The sequence below is a fragment of the Mesocricetus auratus genome, unplaced genomic scaffold (genome assembly GCF_017639785.1).
Source record: "Mesocricetus auratus isolate SY011 unplaced genomic scaffold, BCM_Maur_2.0 Super-Scaffold_100043, whole genome shotgun sequence".
In the NCBI taxonomy this organism is placed as follows: domain Eukaryota; kingdom Metazoa; phylum Chordata; class Mammalia; order Rodentia; family Cricetidae; genus Mesocricetus; species Mesocricetus auratus.
The window spans coordinates 8070542-8090780 of record NW_024429220.1 but is presented as its reverse complement, the minus strand read 5'-3'; the positions used below and the strand labels follow the sequence as shown (position 1 = coordinate 8090780).

At 40.4% G+C, this 20239-nt stretch overlaps 1 protein-coding gene across 9 annotated transcripts in view; it reads left to right on the top strand.

The window, feature by feature from the left end:
- The window catches only part of Srpk2 (SRSF protein kinase 2), a 211694-nt gene that overhangs the window by 123853 nt on the left and 67602 nt on the right, over positions 1 to 20239 (top strand). For all 9 annotated transcript variants that reach the window (XM_040735191.1, XM_040735192.1, XM_040735188.1 and 6 more), the window contains one exon: positions 16197 to 16354. In XM_040735191.1, coding sequence (XP_040591125.1) covers positions 16197 to 16354 — 158 coding nt within the window. The remainder of the gene's footprint in view (positions 1 to 16196; positions 16355 to 20239) is intronic.

Here is a 20239-nt window from a genome sequence, read left to right as displayed (position 1 = left end):
ATAGAAACATACATTGGTAAGGATAGAATTCCTGCTTCTGAAATAGTTTTATCTGTCATGTTTCTATTGGCCTTTCTTTGCTTGTATCTGGATCACAAGTATACTTTGATAGATAAATTGCCAATAAATCTGATATTATGACTTTTTTTTTGTATAGATTTTCAAGACTCTCACTATGTAGCCCTGGCTGCCATGGATCTAGTTATGTAGAACAGGCTGACCTCAAACTGATGTTGATGCTCCTACCTCTGCATCCTAATTAGGACTTGTATTACAGCCTTAAAAATGGATTTAATTTTTATGTTTCATTTTATTTCCTACCCAAGTGAACTTGACATAGTTCATGATAGGATGTCAAAACATGACCCAATCTTTCTAGTATTTTTGCTACTATTTCATGTGGTACTTAGTATATCAGCAATAAAAAAGTATATAGACCCTTTCTACTGCCATATGTGCTCATACAGTTTCTTCTGACTAGCATTTTCGTTAGTTAGGTCTGTTGGTACTTCATTCCTCCTTGTGTCCTTTCTCTAAGCATTCCTAGAGACTGAGCAAGCAGATGAACACCGTCCCTTTTATCACGCTTTATCCCTGACATAGATCTTATAACAAGAAGGTGAATGTCCTCCCTTTTACCACGCTTTATTCTTGACATAGATCTTATAACTGAGCCATCTCTCCAGCCCCTGTTCAAGAACTATATTGCTAAACTGAATATATAAATATAAATATAATATATAAATATAAATATAAATGCCAAATAAAATAAGCCAGAAAGTATTTAACAAATTCTTTTAGTTTTTTTTTTAATGGTGCATGGGGGGGGGTGGTAATGTCCAAGGATCACCAAAGAGGTCAGAAACATCAGTTCACCTGGAAATAGAGATACAGGCAGCTGCAAGCTCCCTGACATGAGTGGTGGGAAAGAAAGTCATATCCTCTGCAAAACAATACAGGTTTTTAACTGCTCGGCCATCTCTCCAATCCACAAATTCCTTAAGTACATAAAGTCTTATGGTACAGTTTCTAGAGCTTGGGATTAAAGACATGCACCACCATACCCAGCAAGTGTTTGCTTTTTAAAATATCATTGTTGCCGGGCGTTGGTGGCGCACGCCTTTAATCCCAGCACTCGGGAGGCAGAGGCAGGTGGATCTCTGTGAGTTCGAGGCCATCCTGGTCTACAAAGCGAGTTCCAGGAGAGCCTCCAAAAGAATACAGAGAAACCCTGTCTAGAAAAACCAATACATACATACATACATATATATATATATATATATCATTGTTATAAATAGTGTGTTTATTGCCAGCCCCAAGATACACATCGAATGTATTCAAAACAAGATTTACTAGGTTGTTGAGTGTCACTCTACTTTTTGTACTTTAGACCTTCCTTCATGATTATTTCTTGTTTTCCTGTAATCTGTTTTGTTTTAGTAGTTCCTTTAGAAGAGGTCCTGTGGATGATAAATTCAGTTTTTGGTGTTTTGTTTTTTTTAAAAAAATACATCCCTCCCTCCCTCCCTCCCTCCCTCCCTCCCTCCCTCCCTCCCTTCCTCCCCCTCCTCTGTGTGTGTGTGTGTTTATATAAATGTTAGGCAGATGTTCAGTAACCAAATGACTTCTCCCCTTTGGTACTCCTTTTTTTTTTTTTTTAACTACATTGGGGACTTCAGTATTGTAACATTTTTTTGTGCTTTGTGAATCTGAGAAGGCATGTTCTGAACAATTCTCAGCTACTGTTTCTTCTTTTAGCAGCCTCTTCTTTGTTTTCTGTCTTTTCTAAAACCTCCAAAAAGTAGGTAAAGGTGAGGCCTTGTCATTACCTACTCCAGGCCTCAAGTTTTTCCTTATTTCATTTATGTTTGAAACACAGTCTTTACCACGTAGCTTAAGCCCTCCTTAAAGTTACGGGTCTTTGCGCTTTTCAGCCTACCAACTGCTAGGATTACATCTATCCACCACCATGCTGGCTTCAGTGATTTTATATTTTTACTTTCTGATTCCATGTTGCTCCTAGAGAGTGTCTTTAGATTCACTTTCCAGTTTCGTTTATTGTTTAACTAACAATTCATGTTTAACAGACATTGCCCTTCTTCAACACATTGATTTCCTTTCATTTCTATGAAAATTGTGAAGTCATGTCCTTATCTGTGGGTTTCATAATTGCTAATTTAACCAACTGTAGATTGAAAATGTTGGGATAGGAGGCAAAAAAAAAAAATGTACCCGTGTCAGACAGTTACAGATTGTGTGGCATAGCTATTACTTACATAGCATTTATATTTTATTAGACATTATGAGTTACCTAGAGATGGTTTAAAGTATATGCCCAGATCACATGCAGATGTTATGGCACTTAACCTAAGAGACTGAGCATCTGTAGAGTTGGGTATTTGTGGATATGGGGAACCATTCTACTTTTTTGTAGTTGGCTTTTGTTATACTAGTATCTGATATTTGATTTTTGTCTGCTATTACTTCTTTTGGCTTGTTCTTAAATGTGGTTTTCATGTTTATATTGTGATTAAAAATGTTAACACACATTTTTGCTATATAATTGCATGGAGTCCCAGTGAGCCCAGATGGAGGGTATATTTCTCCCAAGTGGCTTTGTTTTCACTTTGCTATCTCCCCCGGGATTGCCACTTACCCAGAAGCACTCTAAAGTAATTTTTTGATTTGAAGATTGGTCTGTTAGCTGTGAATTTAAATGTTCTTTCCAAGGAAGGTGGTTTGGGATTGCAGTTTTGCAGGGGAAGTTCCTGCTTGTTCTCTAGCTTGAAGAAGCACAGATTGTATTCTTCGTATATTTTGTTGGCTGGTGTGGGAGAGGGTTCATGCTGGGGCTTGTGGAGCTGGAATCTCGGCCTGCTCATGTTGATGTACCCTTCGAAAATGATTTTGGATGGGCTCTTATGTGTTCACCATTCCCAGTTGGAATAATGATGTTCATTTGCCCCTCAGAGATTTATATTCACTTTCTTTGGAAAGGTTGACATGAGTGCTAACTTATGTGTGGTCTTCAAACCTTCACTTGCCCTAAGAGTTGGAATTGTTTGAGGATCTGAAGATATGGCTCAGTTTCACATGCTTTCTCCAAGCTGTGGGTTTCATATAGCCCACATATGGAGGCTAGAGGTTGATTTCAAATGTCTCCTTTTATCACTTTCTTTCTTTCTTTTTTTTTTTTTTGGTTTTTGCAAGACAGGGTTTCTCTGTATTGTTTTGGAGACTATCGGTCCAGCCCAGCCTCGAATTCACAGAGATCCACCTGCCTCTGCCTCCCGAGTGCTGGGATTAAAGGCATGCGCTACCACCGCCCGGCCCTTTTATCATTTTCTACCTTACTAATTTTTTTTTTTTGGTTTGTTTGCTGTGTGTGTGAGATAGATGCATGTATGTTCACAGTGTGCAGTGATCTTTGAGAGCATTTGTGGATTGTGGAAGTTAGAGGTTGCTGTTAGGATGTTTTCCTCAACTGTTTCTCGACCACATTAAAACAAAGTTATTCCATCCATCCATCCATCCATCCATCCATCCATCCATCCATCCATCCATGCGGAGAGAGAGAGGAAAGAAGGGTGTGTGTGTGTGTGTGTGTGTGTGTGTGTGTGTGTGTGTGTGCGCGCGCGTGCGCGCGCACGCGCCATGGCTTTCATGTGGTGGTCAGATGCCAGCTTAAAGGATTTGGCTCTCTCTTACAACATGGGTCCTAGGAATTTAACTCAGGTATTCAGGCTTGGCAACAAGAACCTTTCCTGGGTGAGCTATTCTGCCATCTCCATCTTACTTTTCTAAAAATAGGGTCTCCTTTAATGTGAAGCTTTCTGTCTCATTTGGCTGCCAGCAAGAGCTTGGGGTACTACTGTCTTCCTTTCACAGCACTGGGTTCCAGATGTGTGTCCCTGCATGTCTTTTGTCTGGCATCTGGGGATGCCAGCTCATGTCCATGCTTATGCAGCAAGCACCTTTAACCACTGAGTTGTCTTCCATGCTCTCCACCTTATTTTTTGATAAGGTTTTTGACTGCATCTGGAACTCACTGATTTGCAAAGACCAGCTGGCATGAGAGCTCCTGGGAAACATATCCTGTCTTTTTCCAACACCCAAGAGCACGAGTGCTGGAAGTCCACACTAATTCCTTGTACTTGTTGAGTGAACCGCCCCTAGCCGCCTTCTTGGTTTTGTTTTTCCCATTTTGCATAAATTAATAATTTATTTCTGTTGGCATACACGGGAAATTAAATTGAAAAACTGTGGAAGGAGCATAGAATATTCTTGAAAAGTTAACTCTTTCTTGGAGAGAACCAGTGCTGCTTTCTGCTTGTTCCTCCATTCAGGTGTTTTTGTATGTGTCACTCTGTGTCTTTGTGTAAAGCAAATAGCATGCAGTGTATACTGCTCTGTTCCTTTTTTATTAATGATACATATGGAAGTTTGTTATTCTTGTGAAACAGTTTTATTATATTGAATTTTCTCCATTTAAAATACTGAGGATAAACTCAGTTTTGCCATCACCTGCCCAATTACATTTTCAACCACCCCAATGAAACTTCATATAGTTCTGTAAATCACCTTTATTTCTACATTTTTTTTCAGCCTTCAGTAGCAACGAATCCACCTCTGCCTATGAATTGGTTGATTCTAGGCATTATTTATAATATATATTTTATATATGTGAAATTATGTAGCGTCTCTTTCTGGGAAATCTTGAGGTATCCCCAGGATAGAAAATCTGTATAGGTGAGTGATCGTGTCTACCCTAGTCAGTTTTAGGAGAATGATCTTTGGTGAGTGTTCATGTTAGTATGATATTTTCAAGATTGATACATTATACATTGTAACATCAGCACTTCTTTTATTGCTAAGTCCATTTAATGAGTGCATCATCATTTTATTTCTTGTGATTATTTTATTTATCATGGGATTGACATTGGGTTGCTTGTTCTTCTGGCCATGATGAATAATCGAGCTAGGCTTATAGTGCAATGGTAGAGAATGCAAATGCTATCCATGTGTGAGGCTCTGGGTCACATCCTCAGCAACAAATTGGTTGGGGAATAATATTCCTATGAACATTTATATGGGCATGAACTTACACTTTTTGGAGGATATATATCAGTTGAAGTTGTTGAGGGATATGGCAACCTGCTGGGAAATTGCTAGGCAGTTCTCTATTTCCCATTTTTTAAATATCCTTCCCAATCCATTATCGATCTTTATTATTATTTTTATTCTTGTGGGTGTGAAGTGCTATCTCATTGTTGTTTAATTTCTATTTTCCCATTGCTAATAGTGGAGATGATTTTTCCTAGGAGTTTCATAGTTAAGCTAACAGCTTTGGGACTTTGCTTCATTATGAGCTGGTATTTGTATCTGATGAAAGGTGGGAATCCAGCTTTATACTTTTGTATGTATACACCCAGTCATCCTATCACCATTTGTTGAATGGACTGTTCTTTTCCTATGTGAGTGATTTTGGCACCTTTGTTAAAAACCAAGTTATAGTGAGATTTTACTTCTGAACTTCCAGATTGATGATATTGATCCATATGTCCATTCATTGCTCAGTAACACACAGCCTTGACCATTGTTGCTTTGCTCTTAAGTTTTAAAATTGGAAGTATGAGTGCTTTAGCTCTGTTTGCTTTTCCAGCATTTGTTGTTGTAGAATGTTGCATTTCTGTTTGAAGCCTAGCACAGAGGATCAACTTTTGCAAAGAAGGCATGTGGTATATTGATAGAGATTACATTGAATTCATAGATCAGTTGGAGCATGTTGTCATTTTAACAATATTAATTCTCCAATCCAAAAAATGATGTGGCCTTCTGTTTATTTAGGTCTTCTGTAATTTCTTTCAGCAATGTTTTTATAGTCTTTATAATATGCTTTGAACTTTTGTTAAGTTTATTTCTAAGTATTTTTGGTTTAATGTCATTGTAAGTGGCATTTTTGTCTTAATATTATTATTTGCTTCAGTCTGCTTTGTTTTGTTTTGAGACAGGTTTTCTCTATGTAGCACTGCCTGTCCTTGAACTCTCTCTGTAGACCATGCTGGCCTGCAGTGCAGAGATCCACCTGATAGGAGATGTCCTGTATGTATGTTTCTCTTATTGGTTGATGAATAAAACACTGGTTGGCCAATAGAGGCCGGAAGATAGGCAGTACTTAGGAGACAAGGAGAATTCTGGGAAAGGTAAGCAGACGGAAAAGAGAGGCCATGTAGCCAAGGAAGGAGTAACAAATCTAGACCTTTCTTTGGTCAGATAAGACCACTTAGATTACTTAGATTAGTAAAAGTGGGTTAATAATTAAGATAGAGCTGGCCAATAAGAAGCCCTAGACATCGGTAAACAGTTTTATAATTAATGTGTCTCTTTGTTTTTGTTTGGGGCTGAAGGGGCTGCGGGACCTGGCAGGACAAGAAAAACTCAGCTACATCCACTTCCTGTGCTTCCTGAGTGTTGGGATTAAAGGTGTGTGCACCATGCCTTGCTCTGCAGCAGATTTCCTTAGGTAGATCTTAATCAACTTTTTGGTAGTACTGGACCCTACTGCTGCAACTTCAGATCCCTCACAAACAAGAAAGCATATGGGTTCTTTGCCTGCTTTTTATGTCTTATCCCAGTGTAAAGGTTCATCTTGCTTGGAATTATGTTGTTGTTGTTTTTAGTACACACATGTTCTCTGAAAACCTATGTGTCATACAATTATCACTGTATTCTGTACTTCTGAGCAGTCCACCTGACCCTCAACGCTAAGTAAGCTAAAGCAGAAGTTTCTTTTCTTATCAAGCCTTTCATTTGCATCCTCTCTATTCATCTGTTTCCTTTCAGAAAAGGAGAGGAAACAGCATGTTACTACACAGGTGAGGGAGACTCGTGCCCACCTTCAGCCGATGAAACCTAGCTCTGGTGTGTTAGTATGCTTTCTAGACTTAACGGCTCTAGCTTTCTCCACCGACTTTGCCTTTTTCACCCATTTTATGTATCAGTTTCACCTGTTCTCTGATGAAAGCACCTCTTTGGTCCTAACTCACCTAGTAACTCAGCTGATCGAGCAGTAGTGGTGGGTTGGGTTGGAGAGTCAGGGTTTCTCTGTGTAGCCCTGACTGTCCTGGAACTTCCTTTCTAGACCAGGCTGTCCTCAAACTCAGAGATCCCCTGCCTCTGCCTCTCAAGTGCTGAGATTAAAAGCATGTGTTAAATTATTTTAAATGATTATTTTCTTTTTCATTTCTGTGGGTGTTTTGCTTGTATGCATGTATAGTGTCCTTGTAGGACAGAAGAGGGCATTAGATACCCCCCAGCCGCCAGGTGGGTGCTGGGAATTGAATTGGGCTCCTCTGAAAGAGCAGCCAGTGCTCTTAACCGCTAACATCTCTCCAGCTCCCAGACCTTTGGGGGCTAAAACATAGATGAGGTGGGAAGTAATTCCGATTTACTGACACCTGCTAGGAAATAATGCCATCTTGGGCAATAGGGAGACTAGTGTTTTGTGTTTTTTTTTTTTCCTCCTAGTATGTGACCTCTGTGAAAGGGTCATTCATTCCCCAAAGGGGTCATGACCCTCAGGTTGTGAACCACTGAGCTAAACTGGTCTCTGTTTTGGTGTATGAACTTCACTCCTTACTTAAGACAGTCAGCTTGGGAACTCTGTCCCCTGTGTAGCAGTTTTGGCCTAGTGAAGTTCTGGAGATGGTGTTGGTTTGTCTTTTTTTTTTCTCCCCTGTTTGGAACTGAGCAGAATGGCCTACAGTTGAGTGGATAGCACTAAGAATCAGTAGTGCTAAGAGCTTTGAGCACTGAGAACTGCTGACACCAAAGAAGCTATGCTTGTTTTTTTCTTCAATCTCTGTTCAAACTGTCAGCAAAAGTATTATTACCTCAGAAATACTTTTTATTTCTTTTTTAAATAAATTTTTGTTTAAATTAAAAACGATCTTACATACCAATCCCAGTTCCCTCTTCCTCCCATCCTCCCACCCCACCCCCATTCACTCCTCAGAGAGGGTGAAGCCTCCCGTGGAGGGTCATCAAGGTCTGTCACATCATTTGGGGCACTGTCTAGGCCCTCCTCTGAGTATCTAGGCTGAGAGAGGATCCCTCCATAGGGAATGGGTTCCCAAAGCCCATTCGTGCACTAGGGATAAATACTGGTTCCACTGCCAGAGCCGCCCTGGCTGCCCAGGCCCCCAACTGACACCCATGTTCAGTCTTGTATGGGTTCCCCATCTGTCAGATCGGGGTCCTTGAGCTCCCAGTTGCTCAGGTCAGCTGTTTCTATGGGTTTGCTCGTCACTCCTCCCTCTCCACACCTGGATTCAAGGAGTTCAGCTAATTGTTCTTTTTCTACTTGTGCTTGAGGAGAGCTTTTATTTTTGTTTTTAAATCTGCCCTGCCCCTGTCTAAAAAGAGAACCTACTTTCTCTCATTCCTGCTTACCCAGCTGAAGTCCTTTTGCCATTTCCTTTATGTTAAACAGACCCCAGTCTTCCTCTGAGATAAGACCTGCTATTTCTACATGAATTGTTCTGGTGAATTTTGAGGAACTAGATAGCTGTGTTTGTTTCTTTTGCTGCAGCAACAAATTACTAAATACAAGTGCTTCAAACCACATCCATTCATTAGCTTAGTTTTGTATGTTGGAGATGAGGGTACATAGCATTGCTGCTTTCTTCTTGGTCTAAAATTAAGGTGTTAGTTGAGTCTGAAGTTCTCATCTGAGCCCCAGGACCTCCTGCAACTTAAAGGTTGCTGACAGAGGCTGTTTTTCTGGTTTGTAGAATAGAAGTCTTTTTTGCCCTATTATTCTTCTAGCGAATGGCTAGGAACTGTTGTCACTCATAGATGCTGCTGGCAGTCATGCATGTGATCTGTGCCCTAGTTGGCAGTTCACGGATGGATATTTGCTTTTCTCCAGGCCAGCTTGACCATGTCTCTCTGTTCCTCCAGTGACTAGCTAGAGAAAACACTGAGGTTTTATGTTTGCTTGTTTGAATTTTAGGTCTGAGCTGATTCAGTCAAGCCATCCATCTGTTGCATACGTGTTGGCCACGTATCCTTGTTGTATCTTGTATATTCACTCCAAGAGGAGCAGGGCTTTCACATGGTGAGGACCACTGGGACTCATGGCACATTGCTGCCTCCTACAACAGACGTCATACATATGTTGTGTTTTTTTTTTTTTTTTTTTTTTTTGGTTTTTACGAGACAGGGTTTCTCTGTATTGTTTTGGAGGCTGTCGGCCCAGCCCGGCCTCGAACTCACAGAGATCCGCCTGCCTCTGCCTCCCAAGTACTGGGATTAAAGGCGTGTGCCACCACCGCCCAGCACATATGTTAATTTATAGGAAGCTTAGAAATTACTTTTTTCCTTGGGGAGGAATAAATGAAACCATTGTTTTTCTTGCCCAAGTTGTGGCTTTACCTAATGTTAACATTTAACATTTCAAACAAGCTGTTTGGGAAAAGGTGCATGTATTATTTATTGGTTCCATCTGTAAGTAGAAATGCCAACTGGATATTTCCTAAGCTAACATTACCACTAAGAGGTGGAAAGTAAAGGAGGAGAAAGAGAGAATTAGATCTGAGGTTTGATTTTATATGAACTTTTGCTGAAATGTTAATACTACCTGAAGATCTATTTAGCAATGGTTTCTAAATTTATATCAGTTGTCATTTAAGCTGTAAAGAAAAGCTTTTTTCCCCTGCCAGGTGTCCAGTTCATTTGTCAGTTTCCCTGCTAAAAAGAAAGGCAAGGAAAGGTGTGAATTGGAAGGAGCTGGACGGAGCTGGAAGGACCACACTCGTGTCTGGGTGCATGGTGACTCAATGTGGATGAGCGTTAGCAGGGGTGTTTCAGACCTCCTGTGTCTGTCAGAGCAGCTGTGCCTGCAGAATGCAGCGTGGCCTTGAGTGCAGGAGGTGATTCTAGTGTTGAAAGAAATGGTTAGTTTTCAAAACCACATTTTAAAAGGCCCAATATGAGTAGTGATTAGTATACTTCTTAAGAAATATGTAATATAGTTCTTTGAAAATTAAGTGTCTAGCAGGAGCTGTTTTTCAAAAGTTCTGTAATTTAACTGAAATGTACTATTTCTTATGTAAGAATGTTTCTTTTTAAACTATTATTTAAATTAGAAGCAATCTTATTTACATACCAATCCCAGTTCCCTCTCCCTCCCATCCTCCCATCCTCCCATCCACTCCTCAGAAAAGGTGAGGCCTCTCTCCCATGGGGGTCATCAAAGTCTGTCACATCATTTGGGGCACTGTCTAGGCCCTCCCCTGTGTATCTAGGCTGAGAGAGGATCCCTCCATAGGGAATGGGCTCCCAAAGCCCATTCGTGCACTAAGGATAAATACTAGTTTCACTGCCAGGGGCCCCATAGACTGCCCAGTGCTTCTAACTGACACCCACGTTTAGGGGCCCTGGTTCAGTCCTATGCAGGTTCTCCAGCTGTCAGACTGGGGTCCATGAGCTCCCACTTGCTAAGGTCAACTGTTTCTTTGGGTTTGTAGAGAAGAGCTTTATATAAACTTTGGACTATTGGGTAACATTTCACTCTGATTTAGAGAACTGCATAATGTTTTTCACTGAGAATGTAACTGGTCAAATGTAAGAGCATATAAGTTGCTGAAATTGAAATATAGCTGCTTCTAATTTTTTAAACTTACACTTCACAAATATATAATAGAAAATTCAAATAAATTATGTAGCTTTATATTGTTTTATATTTGAAATAGCCCCTTGTAGTATAATTGACACACATAGTTTGCTAACTTATTATATGCAGTTTAGTCTTACCCCTTTCTTCCCAGAAAAACTAATTTTGTGTTAAGTTAATAATTAAAACAGCCAAAATGAGGATGATACTGATCTTTTTGTATTTTGACCATTCATATTTTTTCTTTGAGAAATATCCATTCTGATCCTTTACTTTACTTTTGGGTTTGTTATTGAACTTACAGCCTTGTTGATTGATGATGAACAAGTACCCTACAATTGAAATACAATCTTAGTTTCTTTACCCACTTTTATATTAGTGTGTCTTTTTAATGCTTAGTTGTAAGAGTTCTTTATATATTCCAGGACTTCAGTTATGTGATTCTGACATATTTCCTCCTGCCGGAATAGATTCCTTATTTTCTTCTTGATGGTGTTTTTTGAGGAATACAAGCATTTCCCTTGAAAGCTAGGCATGCATGGTGGTGAGTGCTTAAAATTCTAGCAATGTTGAGGAGAAGACAGGAGGATCCCTGGGGCTCACTGGCCTGCCAGTCTAGCTAAATCTGCTAGCCCCAGGTCCCAGTGAGAGACCCTGTCTCAAAAAGTAGGGTTAGCAACTTCTGAGAACTGACTAGCCTCCATGTACAAATGTTACACGCACGCACACACACAGACACACACACACACACACACACACACACACACACACACACTCACACAATGTAAAGACTTGATTGATTGATTGATTGATTGACTGATTGATTGAAGGTGAGAGAACAGCATGCTACAGTGTGTTGGAAGTCAGAGGATAACTTCCGAGTATCCATTCCGGGTATCCACATGGGTCCCTGAATTTGAACTCAGGTCCTCAGGCTTGGCAGCAGGTACTTTTACTTGCCAAACCATTTTGCCTGTTCAAAATTTTTTAATTGTGATGAAGTATGGTTTATCTTTTTTTCTTTTGTTTTGGTATCATGTGTAAAAAGCACTGCTTAATTAACTCAAGACCCTGAAAATTACTCCTATTTTTCTTTTCTGAGAGTTTAATAGTTCTGACTCTTTCATTTAACTTTTTTAATCTGTTAAAATAATTGTGTGTGAGAGTGTGTGTGTGTTAGGCATTCAGCTTTTTAAAACAATTTTGTTTTTATTTATATGTATACGTCTATGTGAATATATGCTATATGCTTGGGTGCTTGCAGAGGTTGAAAGAGGATGTTAAGCCATGGAGCTGGAGTTACACAGACTTGTGGGCAGCCCAGTATGGGTGCTAGGAACTCAACTTTGGTCCTGGAAGAGCAGTAAGCAGTAACGACATAGCAATCTCCCCAGCTCATCCCACCTCACCCTGTGCGCCTTTTTGTTTATGTCAGCATCATTTGTTCAAAAGAGCTCTGTCATTAAACCATTGCCTCGGTGCTCTTACTGAAAGTTTCTCCCCACTCTTTTCTTTTGTTCCTAATATTTTTTCTATAGAACAGATTTATTGTTTTTTTTCCCTCCCTCCCCCTACCTTTTTTATTTTTTATTTTTAATGAGACAGTGTCTCTCTACATACCCCTGGCCTTCCTGGAACTTGCTCTATAAACTAGGCTGGCCTCAACGTCATGGAGATTCACCTGGCTCTGGAATAGCCTCTTGGTGGTGTTCATCGGGGCAGATGGAAGTTGTCTTTTGAACTGATGGTACACTTCACAAGCCTGTACTTGGTGAGAGAAGTTGCCCCTCTTGATCTTTTAAATAGTTGGTATTTTAGCACACTTTACAGTACTCTTAAAAACTTTTTAAAAGAAGACCACCTCACCAAGGTTTGTGGTGCATGCTGTAATTATGGCTTTTCTATAAGACCCTGTTTCCAAGGAAGGAAAGGGGCAAACCTCAGGTGCTTGGGCATTTGACAGTGTGATTTCCCTAGAGGAAACTCAGCCAGCTGCTTTCTTCTGTGTGACAGCAGGAATAAGTATGGGTGTATTAAAAAGGAATCATTGGGGTATAATGTTAGATATTACATTGGCACTTGTGATGATGAACTGATTTGAGAAGTAGTGTCAGTTACTGTGAGGTAGGTCATTAAGAAAGCTTTATAAAAAACTGTAATCCCTGGGGTGACCAGGAGTGTAAAGATGAGGTTGCACTACTGCTCTGCTTCAGGGAGATCTGGAGGGTAGTGTCATTCAGCAGAAATACAGTGTAGGCCTTCCTTGTAATTTAAGATTCCAGTGGCCACATTCAACAAAGTAAGAAGAGTCGAGTAAAATTAATGATATGCTTTAATTCATATATAAAACATCTTAAAATGTAATACATAAAAAATGCTAAAACGCCGGGCGTTGGTGGCGCACGCCTTTAATCCCAGCACTCGGGAGCAGAGGCAGGCCTGGTCTACAGAGTGAGTTCCAGGACAGCCTCCAAAATAATACAGAGAAACCCTGTCTCGAAAAACAACAACAACAACAAAATGCTAAAACATTTTACCTTTTTTGTACTGCTTTAGAAATCCATTATGTATTTCACAAAATATCTCTCAGTTCTGATTAACCACACTGCTCCTGGCGCTCAATTTTGTGGCCAGTGGCTGCTGTATTGGGCAGCACAGCTCCAGCTGTTCTGATATGACAAGTGAACTATTTTGGCATTAACATTTTAAATCTGAATTTACTCATCATGGTATGCTGATCCTCTTGTAACTGATAGAACTGGATTTCATGTACTTTCTGCCTGTGTGTTCAATGTAGTCCTTACTGGAAGGAGCTAGGTCCTGTCCTCTTAGAACAGAAAGTCTGGGAAGTTTAAGTTATGTAGATAGTGCAACAGTTGAGTAAGTAAGGAGACACAGGTACGTATGGGTTCCAAATGAAAGGAAACAGACTCATTTTCTCCTGAGATCACAGATGTTTTCTGTTCTTCTAAGGAGAAATTGTCCGTATGAAGTGCCAGCACTCCGTAGTGGGGTTGGTTTTGGCCTCCACTCTTGGACATTTGTCAGTATCTAGATAACGTTTTTTGTGGTCACAGCTGTGTGTGTATACACATTTATGCATATGTACATTACTGGCATTTGGCTAAATTTGGAAAATAACTTGTGCCTTTAATTAGCATGGCATGTTTCAGCTGTCTCTGAAGTTTTGTGTATGGACCATAACAGTTTGTCTAAAATCACTGATAGAAATATGTTCAAGGAATCTGTCTAATACTAGTCAGATTTCTGGCAGTTTTCGAAGTGTGTTATTGACCAAATAGGTCAGATGGATGTGTCCACACTCTGGGAAAATGTGGAGAGTCTGTAACATTTCTCTGCTTCCCCACTTAACCCCATTCCTGGGACTTTTCATTCTTCAGGGCAGTCTTTAAAGCTTCCAGGAAAATATTGTACTTTCCTAAGTCCTGTTAGAAGTGAGGCCTGTGTTGATGATTATTCACTTTCAGTTTCTAACGTCTGTTGCCCCTGGAAAAGAGCTGGTGTTTTCCATGGTCATGCATTCCAGCAAGTGAAAATCAGTGTAAGGTGTGTTTTTCTTAGCGTCCATTAGCTGTCCACTAAAGGAGGAACACTTGGTTGTTTGCCCTTTGTTTTCCGTGTTACTCCAGCTCCACTCCTTTCTGCTGACATTGGAGTTTATCCTGATTGCAACCTTCATTTTGTATTTGCGGTAGTTATTGTCCTTTAAAAAAGATAAATGCAGTAGTGTTTGTGACATTCTCTGGCCCTGGTTTTACACAGCATCCCAGGACAAACTAGCACCTCTCCTCTGATGGCTGACCTTTTTGGGGCTCCAGGCTGGAGCAGGAGTCTGCCTGTGCTTCAGGGAAGACGTGAAATTAGCTTTCCACCATGAAGGGAGTAGTACTGGCCCCAGAGGAAACCCATGTGCTTTTAGGAAAAGAAAGAGTATGTGTACTGGACAGTGGAAAATAGCACTTACCGAGCACATGGGTACTATTACTATTCTCCTTGCTCCTTAGCTGGTCATCTCTTATGTTACCTTTCTGATTGTGCCTCTGGGGAGTGATTTCCTCAGTCTGGCAGGAGTGGTTCCTGCCAGTGCTTTTCACTCCTTTTGCAGGGAAAACAATAAGACAGCATAACAGCCAGGTGGGCTTTCCCATCCATACTGAGAATTTGGTCTGTAGAACAGGCTAGCCTTGAACTCACAGAGATCCACCTGCCTCTGCCTCCTGAAGGCTGGGATTAAAGGTGTGCACCACCATCACCCAACTCATCCTTTATTTCATAAAATCTCTGTAGCATCAGGCTTAAAACCTTCTTCTTTAGACTAAAATGGGAATTGTAGGCAGCTGGTCTGTGAACCTGGAAAGGTAACTACACCCCTCTGGGTGTGACCTCAGGCAGATGGAAGCCAAAGGAGGGACGCTTGAGGCATGGCTTTCATTTCCTTGTCTTGCTGGTAGGTGAGCCAATCTGGTAGGAAGGGCAGGGAAATGCTCCTGCTGTTCTTGGTGTTTTCTGTGTAATTATTCCCCAATAAACACTAATTTATCATTACATCATTACAACCTCACCGTCAATTCTCATTATGAATGTTTTACTTTTAGGTGAGTAAAATTAGTATTAAAGTGTGTTATCCTTGTTTTATATGAGCCCTCCAACCTTTTGCTTATATTTCTGTCCTTTGTGAAAGTGTATTAAACAGTCGGATGGTGGTGGCGCACGCCTTTAATCCCAGCACTAGGGAAACAGAGGCAGACTGATCTCTGTGAGTTAGAGACCAGCCTGGTCTACAAGAGCTGGTTCCAGGACAGCCTCCAAAGCCACAGGGAAACCCTGTCTCGAAAAAACCAAACAAACAAAAAGTATATTAAATATCACTTAATCTATTGGGAATAACTAGAAATGACCATCGCAAATCATGTTTAGTGTATAGACTATATAAGACACTATTTTCAAATTTGAAAGTACTGTTTTTCCTTTTCTGTTTTTTTGCAGAGTAGCTGTGATAAGCAAGGTTAAATTTTAAAATAAACTTAACTTTTTAAACTTAGAAACCTAATCCTATTCTGGTTATTTATGTGGCAAGGAAAGGAAGTCTCTTTCTTTCTTTCTTTCTTTCTTTCTTTCTTTCTTTCTTTCTTTCTCTCTCTCTCTTTCTTTCTTTTTTCTTTTTTTTGGGGGGGGAGTGGGTAGGTCAGAGTTTTAGGGTGTTTTCTGTTTGTTTGTTTTTAAGTAATTTCAATAAAATTTTATAGCATTGTCTGAAAAAATGCTGAATCTCTGAATGAAAAGTTGCTTGTAAAAATACTTGTTCATTGATAAAAGAGAAGGTTGCTACACTTGCCCAGCCTGTGTGATGCACTGTTTGAATTCAGCTGAAATGAGTGGAATGACTTTAACTGGACTCTCTTCTTAATGTGTGACAATTTGTTTTCATCATACAAAGAAACTCAGATTGGTGCATAATGCATGATTGGCCTTTGGTAAATCTTTTTTCCTGCTGTTTCAGGCCGGAGCCTCAACAGAAAGCTCCTTTAGTTCCTCCTCCTCCTCCTCCTCCACCACCACCACCACCACCGCTGCCAGACCCAGTTCCTCTAGAGCCAGAGGAGGAGATTCTCGGATCAGATGATGAGGAGCAGGAGGACCCCGCAGATTACTGCAAAGGTGATGTGGTGGGATGGTAGGGTGGGCTTGGTTTCCTTGCAGGGCTACCCAGTAAGTTGGGGGATGGGCCAGGGTAGTTAGTGCTGTAAACTACTTGATATTTGTTAAGTTAGCCTCCTAAATTGACTATAGAATGATGCCCAACAGTGTAGGTAATAGGAATTATAAAAGAAAGAAAAATGGTTTATGTTTATACATACTCTGGGCACCTTGAAACACATTTGACCACTTATAAGAAACAAGGGCATAGGAAACCATCCAAGAAGAGCATGGGGAGCAGAAGGTACCAAGCTCCTTTTATATTTTGGCTTTCAGCTTTCTGCTGGTTAGACTAAAAGGGAAACATTCCCTTCCTTCTGTAGATTGCATTGCGTTGCTCAGTACTCCTTAATGTTTGTGGAAAGAAAGCGTGCATGTTGTTTACAGAGAGACTTTCTTTGCATTGTGCTTAATGAAGACATCCTATTGGTTGGCTTTGCTGCTATGTGTAGATTTTGCTTTCATCTATGACTCCACAGAAGACACAGAACCTATTGAAATAGAATGTTCTTGTACTGATGTTTAGACCAAGAGTATTCAGTTAAAACTCCTAAGCAGCAAGCATGTTGTGTGATGAATATTGAGACCACCAGGAGCTGGCTGTACTTTGTATAGACTGGAGTCTGAAGGTCTCAAAGAAAAGGAAGTTGCAGTCTCTTTGGCTGTCTTTGTTGTCTTGCTCACTGGGATTTTCATTCCCTGCAATCTGATTGTTTGTTGTTGATCAACAAGATAGCTTACCTGCTGCAGAGTTAATCATGTAATCAGATTCTGTATAACAAAGGTAAAATGACAGAAGAGGCATATATGAATCCTATGCAGTCAATTGTGCTGTTGGCTAAGTAACAGTGTAGTTCAGTTTAGTATGAAAGTATAAGAACTAAGTTTCTGTAATATTCCCGCCCCCCACCATCTGTATTTCTTGGTTTGGGAAATGCAGTTGTTGTGGGGAGCTATGGATTACTGTTTTATGATTTTGCTGTTGACTTGTAGGAGTCATTATTTAGGAGCTGGTCTCTTCAACTAACAAGCTGTTCCATGCTGGCATGAAGCTAATATTTTTAAAGACCTCTGTGAACCAGCACAGGGGACATTCCATTCTCACATAGAAGACTAAGAATGAAGAATCATATAGGACTGATTTAGGTAGAATTTATGGAACTCTGAGCATTCTAAGAGTATTAAAGTCAGTCTCAAAAAGGCATACTAGAGATGGTGACAACTTTTGCTTTCACCATGTGGGCATGCTCAGAGTTTCATGCTCATGCTGGTGTTTTGCTATCACTTTTGCTCATCATTAAACGTGGTAAGTAACTTGTGCCTTTAATTAGCATTGCATGTGTTAGCTGTCTCTGAAATTTTGTGTATGGACCATAACAGTTTGTCTAAAATCACTGATAGAAATATGATCAAGAATCTGCCTATACTAGTCAGATTTCTGTTGCTGTGACAAAACACTGGAGAAAAGGAAGAAAAGGTTTATTTTAATTCATGGTGTTAGATTTCAGTCCTTGGTTACTTGCCCCTGTATTGCGTCAGGGTATGTCTAGAAAGTGGCCAGGAAGGAGAGAAAAGAAAATGATAGATTCCTAATTTCCTAATAGCCAGTTCAAAGACATGCCTTACAATAACCCAACTTCCTTCTAAAGGCTGTTCTGCTTCCCAGTGGCACCATGGGCCTTCAACACATGGCCTTGAAGACACATAGAAGATTAAACTGTAACAGAATCCTAGGAGTGGACTGAGGATATCTGAAGGAAGAACTATGGCCTTCATGGTTTTTGTTTTTTCAAGACAGGGTTTCTCTGTATTGTTTTGAAGGCTGTCCTGGAACTAGCTCTGTAGACCAGGCTGGTCTCGAATTCACAGAGATCCGCCTGCCTCTGCCTCCCGACTGCTGGGAGTAAAGGCGTGCACCACCAACGCCCGGCTTGTTTTTTTTTGTGTGTGTGTGTCACCTCTGGGCAGTTTTCTGTGTAGGAACTATAGTAGTAGGCTGTGTGGTTTATTCCGTTTCTACTTCCAGGCCAAAGCACATGAGTTGGAGATGGGAACAAACACTTCTAGGAGGTCTTCTGTAATATGTACTGGCCTCATGAGTATTTGCAGAAAAGCCATGTCAGAGTTTTTAAGAGTCTCAGGAGTCCTTTGGGAGTCTTGCCAGCCCTTTAGCATACATTGAAGGCTATGGTTCATCCACCTAGAGTGTGTATAGTAATCTATGAGTATATGTGTGTATTTACATATGTATACAGGTGGTCCTCTGTGTGTGTCTCTGTGCACATTCATGGAGGCCAGAGGAAAATGTTGAATGTTTAGCTCTGCCTTATTCTTTTGAGACATGATTCTCACTGAATCTGGCGGAGTTCAACTGCTTTTGACTTGACTGATTGGTCAGCAAGCCTGTCATCTTCTTTTCTCCCCTTTAGTTAGTAGGTACATACGTCCCCTCCTTGCCCATATATGGTTGCTGGGGTCTGCGCTCAGATCATCATGTTTGCATAGCAAGAGCAGTTACCCACTGAGCCATCTCCCAGTCCATGTGCCATACTTCAAAAATTCCAAGAGTACAACTAAGTGTTGGTCTTTTATTCCACTCTACACCATCTAAGGCAACACTTTAATACAGTTCCTCATGGTGTGGTGATCCCCTCCTAACCATAAATAAAACTATTTCATTACTACTTCATAATTTTAATTTTCCTGTTGTTATAAGTAATTAAATATCTGATATGCAGGAGAAGTACTACTTTGAAAGACCTGATGTTCCTTTCTGGAACCCTCAGTGTACAACTACTATAATGCTCCACTGAATAGCAACAATAGAAATATGTTGTTGGTTTTTTGTTTTTGTTTTTTTTTTTAATCTTAGGCTGCCTGCTCTGGCTGGCTCGCTAGGTTCTCAGCTTGTAGTTCTCAAGTCATTGTTTGATGAGTTGGCAGCTTTGTAGTGTTTCATCACTGTGTGAGAAACTGATTTCGACACATTTGTGGTCTGACTTGGTATGAAAGCATGTTGTTTCCTTGGACATGTCTTCATGCAACCCTAATTAACTGTTAGGACATCCCCCTTTACTCCCAGCAGTCCCCTCCAGCACAGGAGGTTCAGAAAGGAAATCTAAGTTCACAAAAAAACTGTAGCATTTGTTTAAACATACTGTCCAAATTTCTAGAGATACAATCTGAATGCTACTAAAATTATAAGAACTCTGGAACATCCGGTGGCATTTTTAAGATTTAATGTGTAAGTGAAAAAAAAACTGGATTCTATAATTTACAAATTCTTCAGGTCTGTCAGCCTGTTCACGTGCTGACTTGTCAGACACTCACAATATCAGTACACCCCTTTTTTGTTTGTTTCTTTTTGGTTCTTTGAGACAGGGTTTCTCTTTGTAGCCCTGGCTGTCCTAGAACTTACTTTGTAGACCAGGCTGTCCTCAAAATCAGGCATCAGTCTGTTTCTGCCTCCCAAGTACTGGGATTAAAGGCATGCATGAATCACCATCTCTTGGCTTCACACTGACAATTTTAAAAGAACTCCTTTGTCAGAACAAAAATACAGTTCCTGCACTTGGATAGCTCAGATACAGTCAGATTAGCAAAATACACAGTCTCTAACCACAGGAAATTTCTTATTAGTAAAAAGGAAGACATAAGTGAACATTAAATAAATGTCTAATTATGTATCATGATAGTGCTGTGCTAGAGGGGACTGTTGGAAATAAAGAGGTTTGCATAGAGAAATGATTCAGTCCGCTGCTTGCCACACGCCTTTAATCCCAGCACTCGGGAGGCAGAGGCAAGCAGATCTCTGTGAGTTCAAGGCCAGCCTGGTTTGCAGAGAGA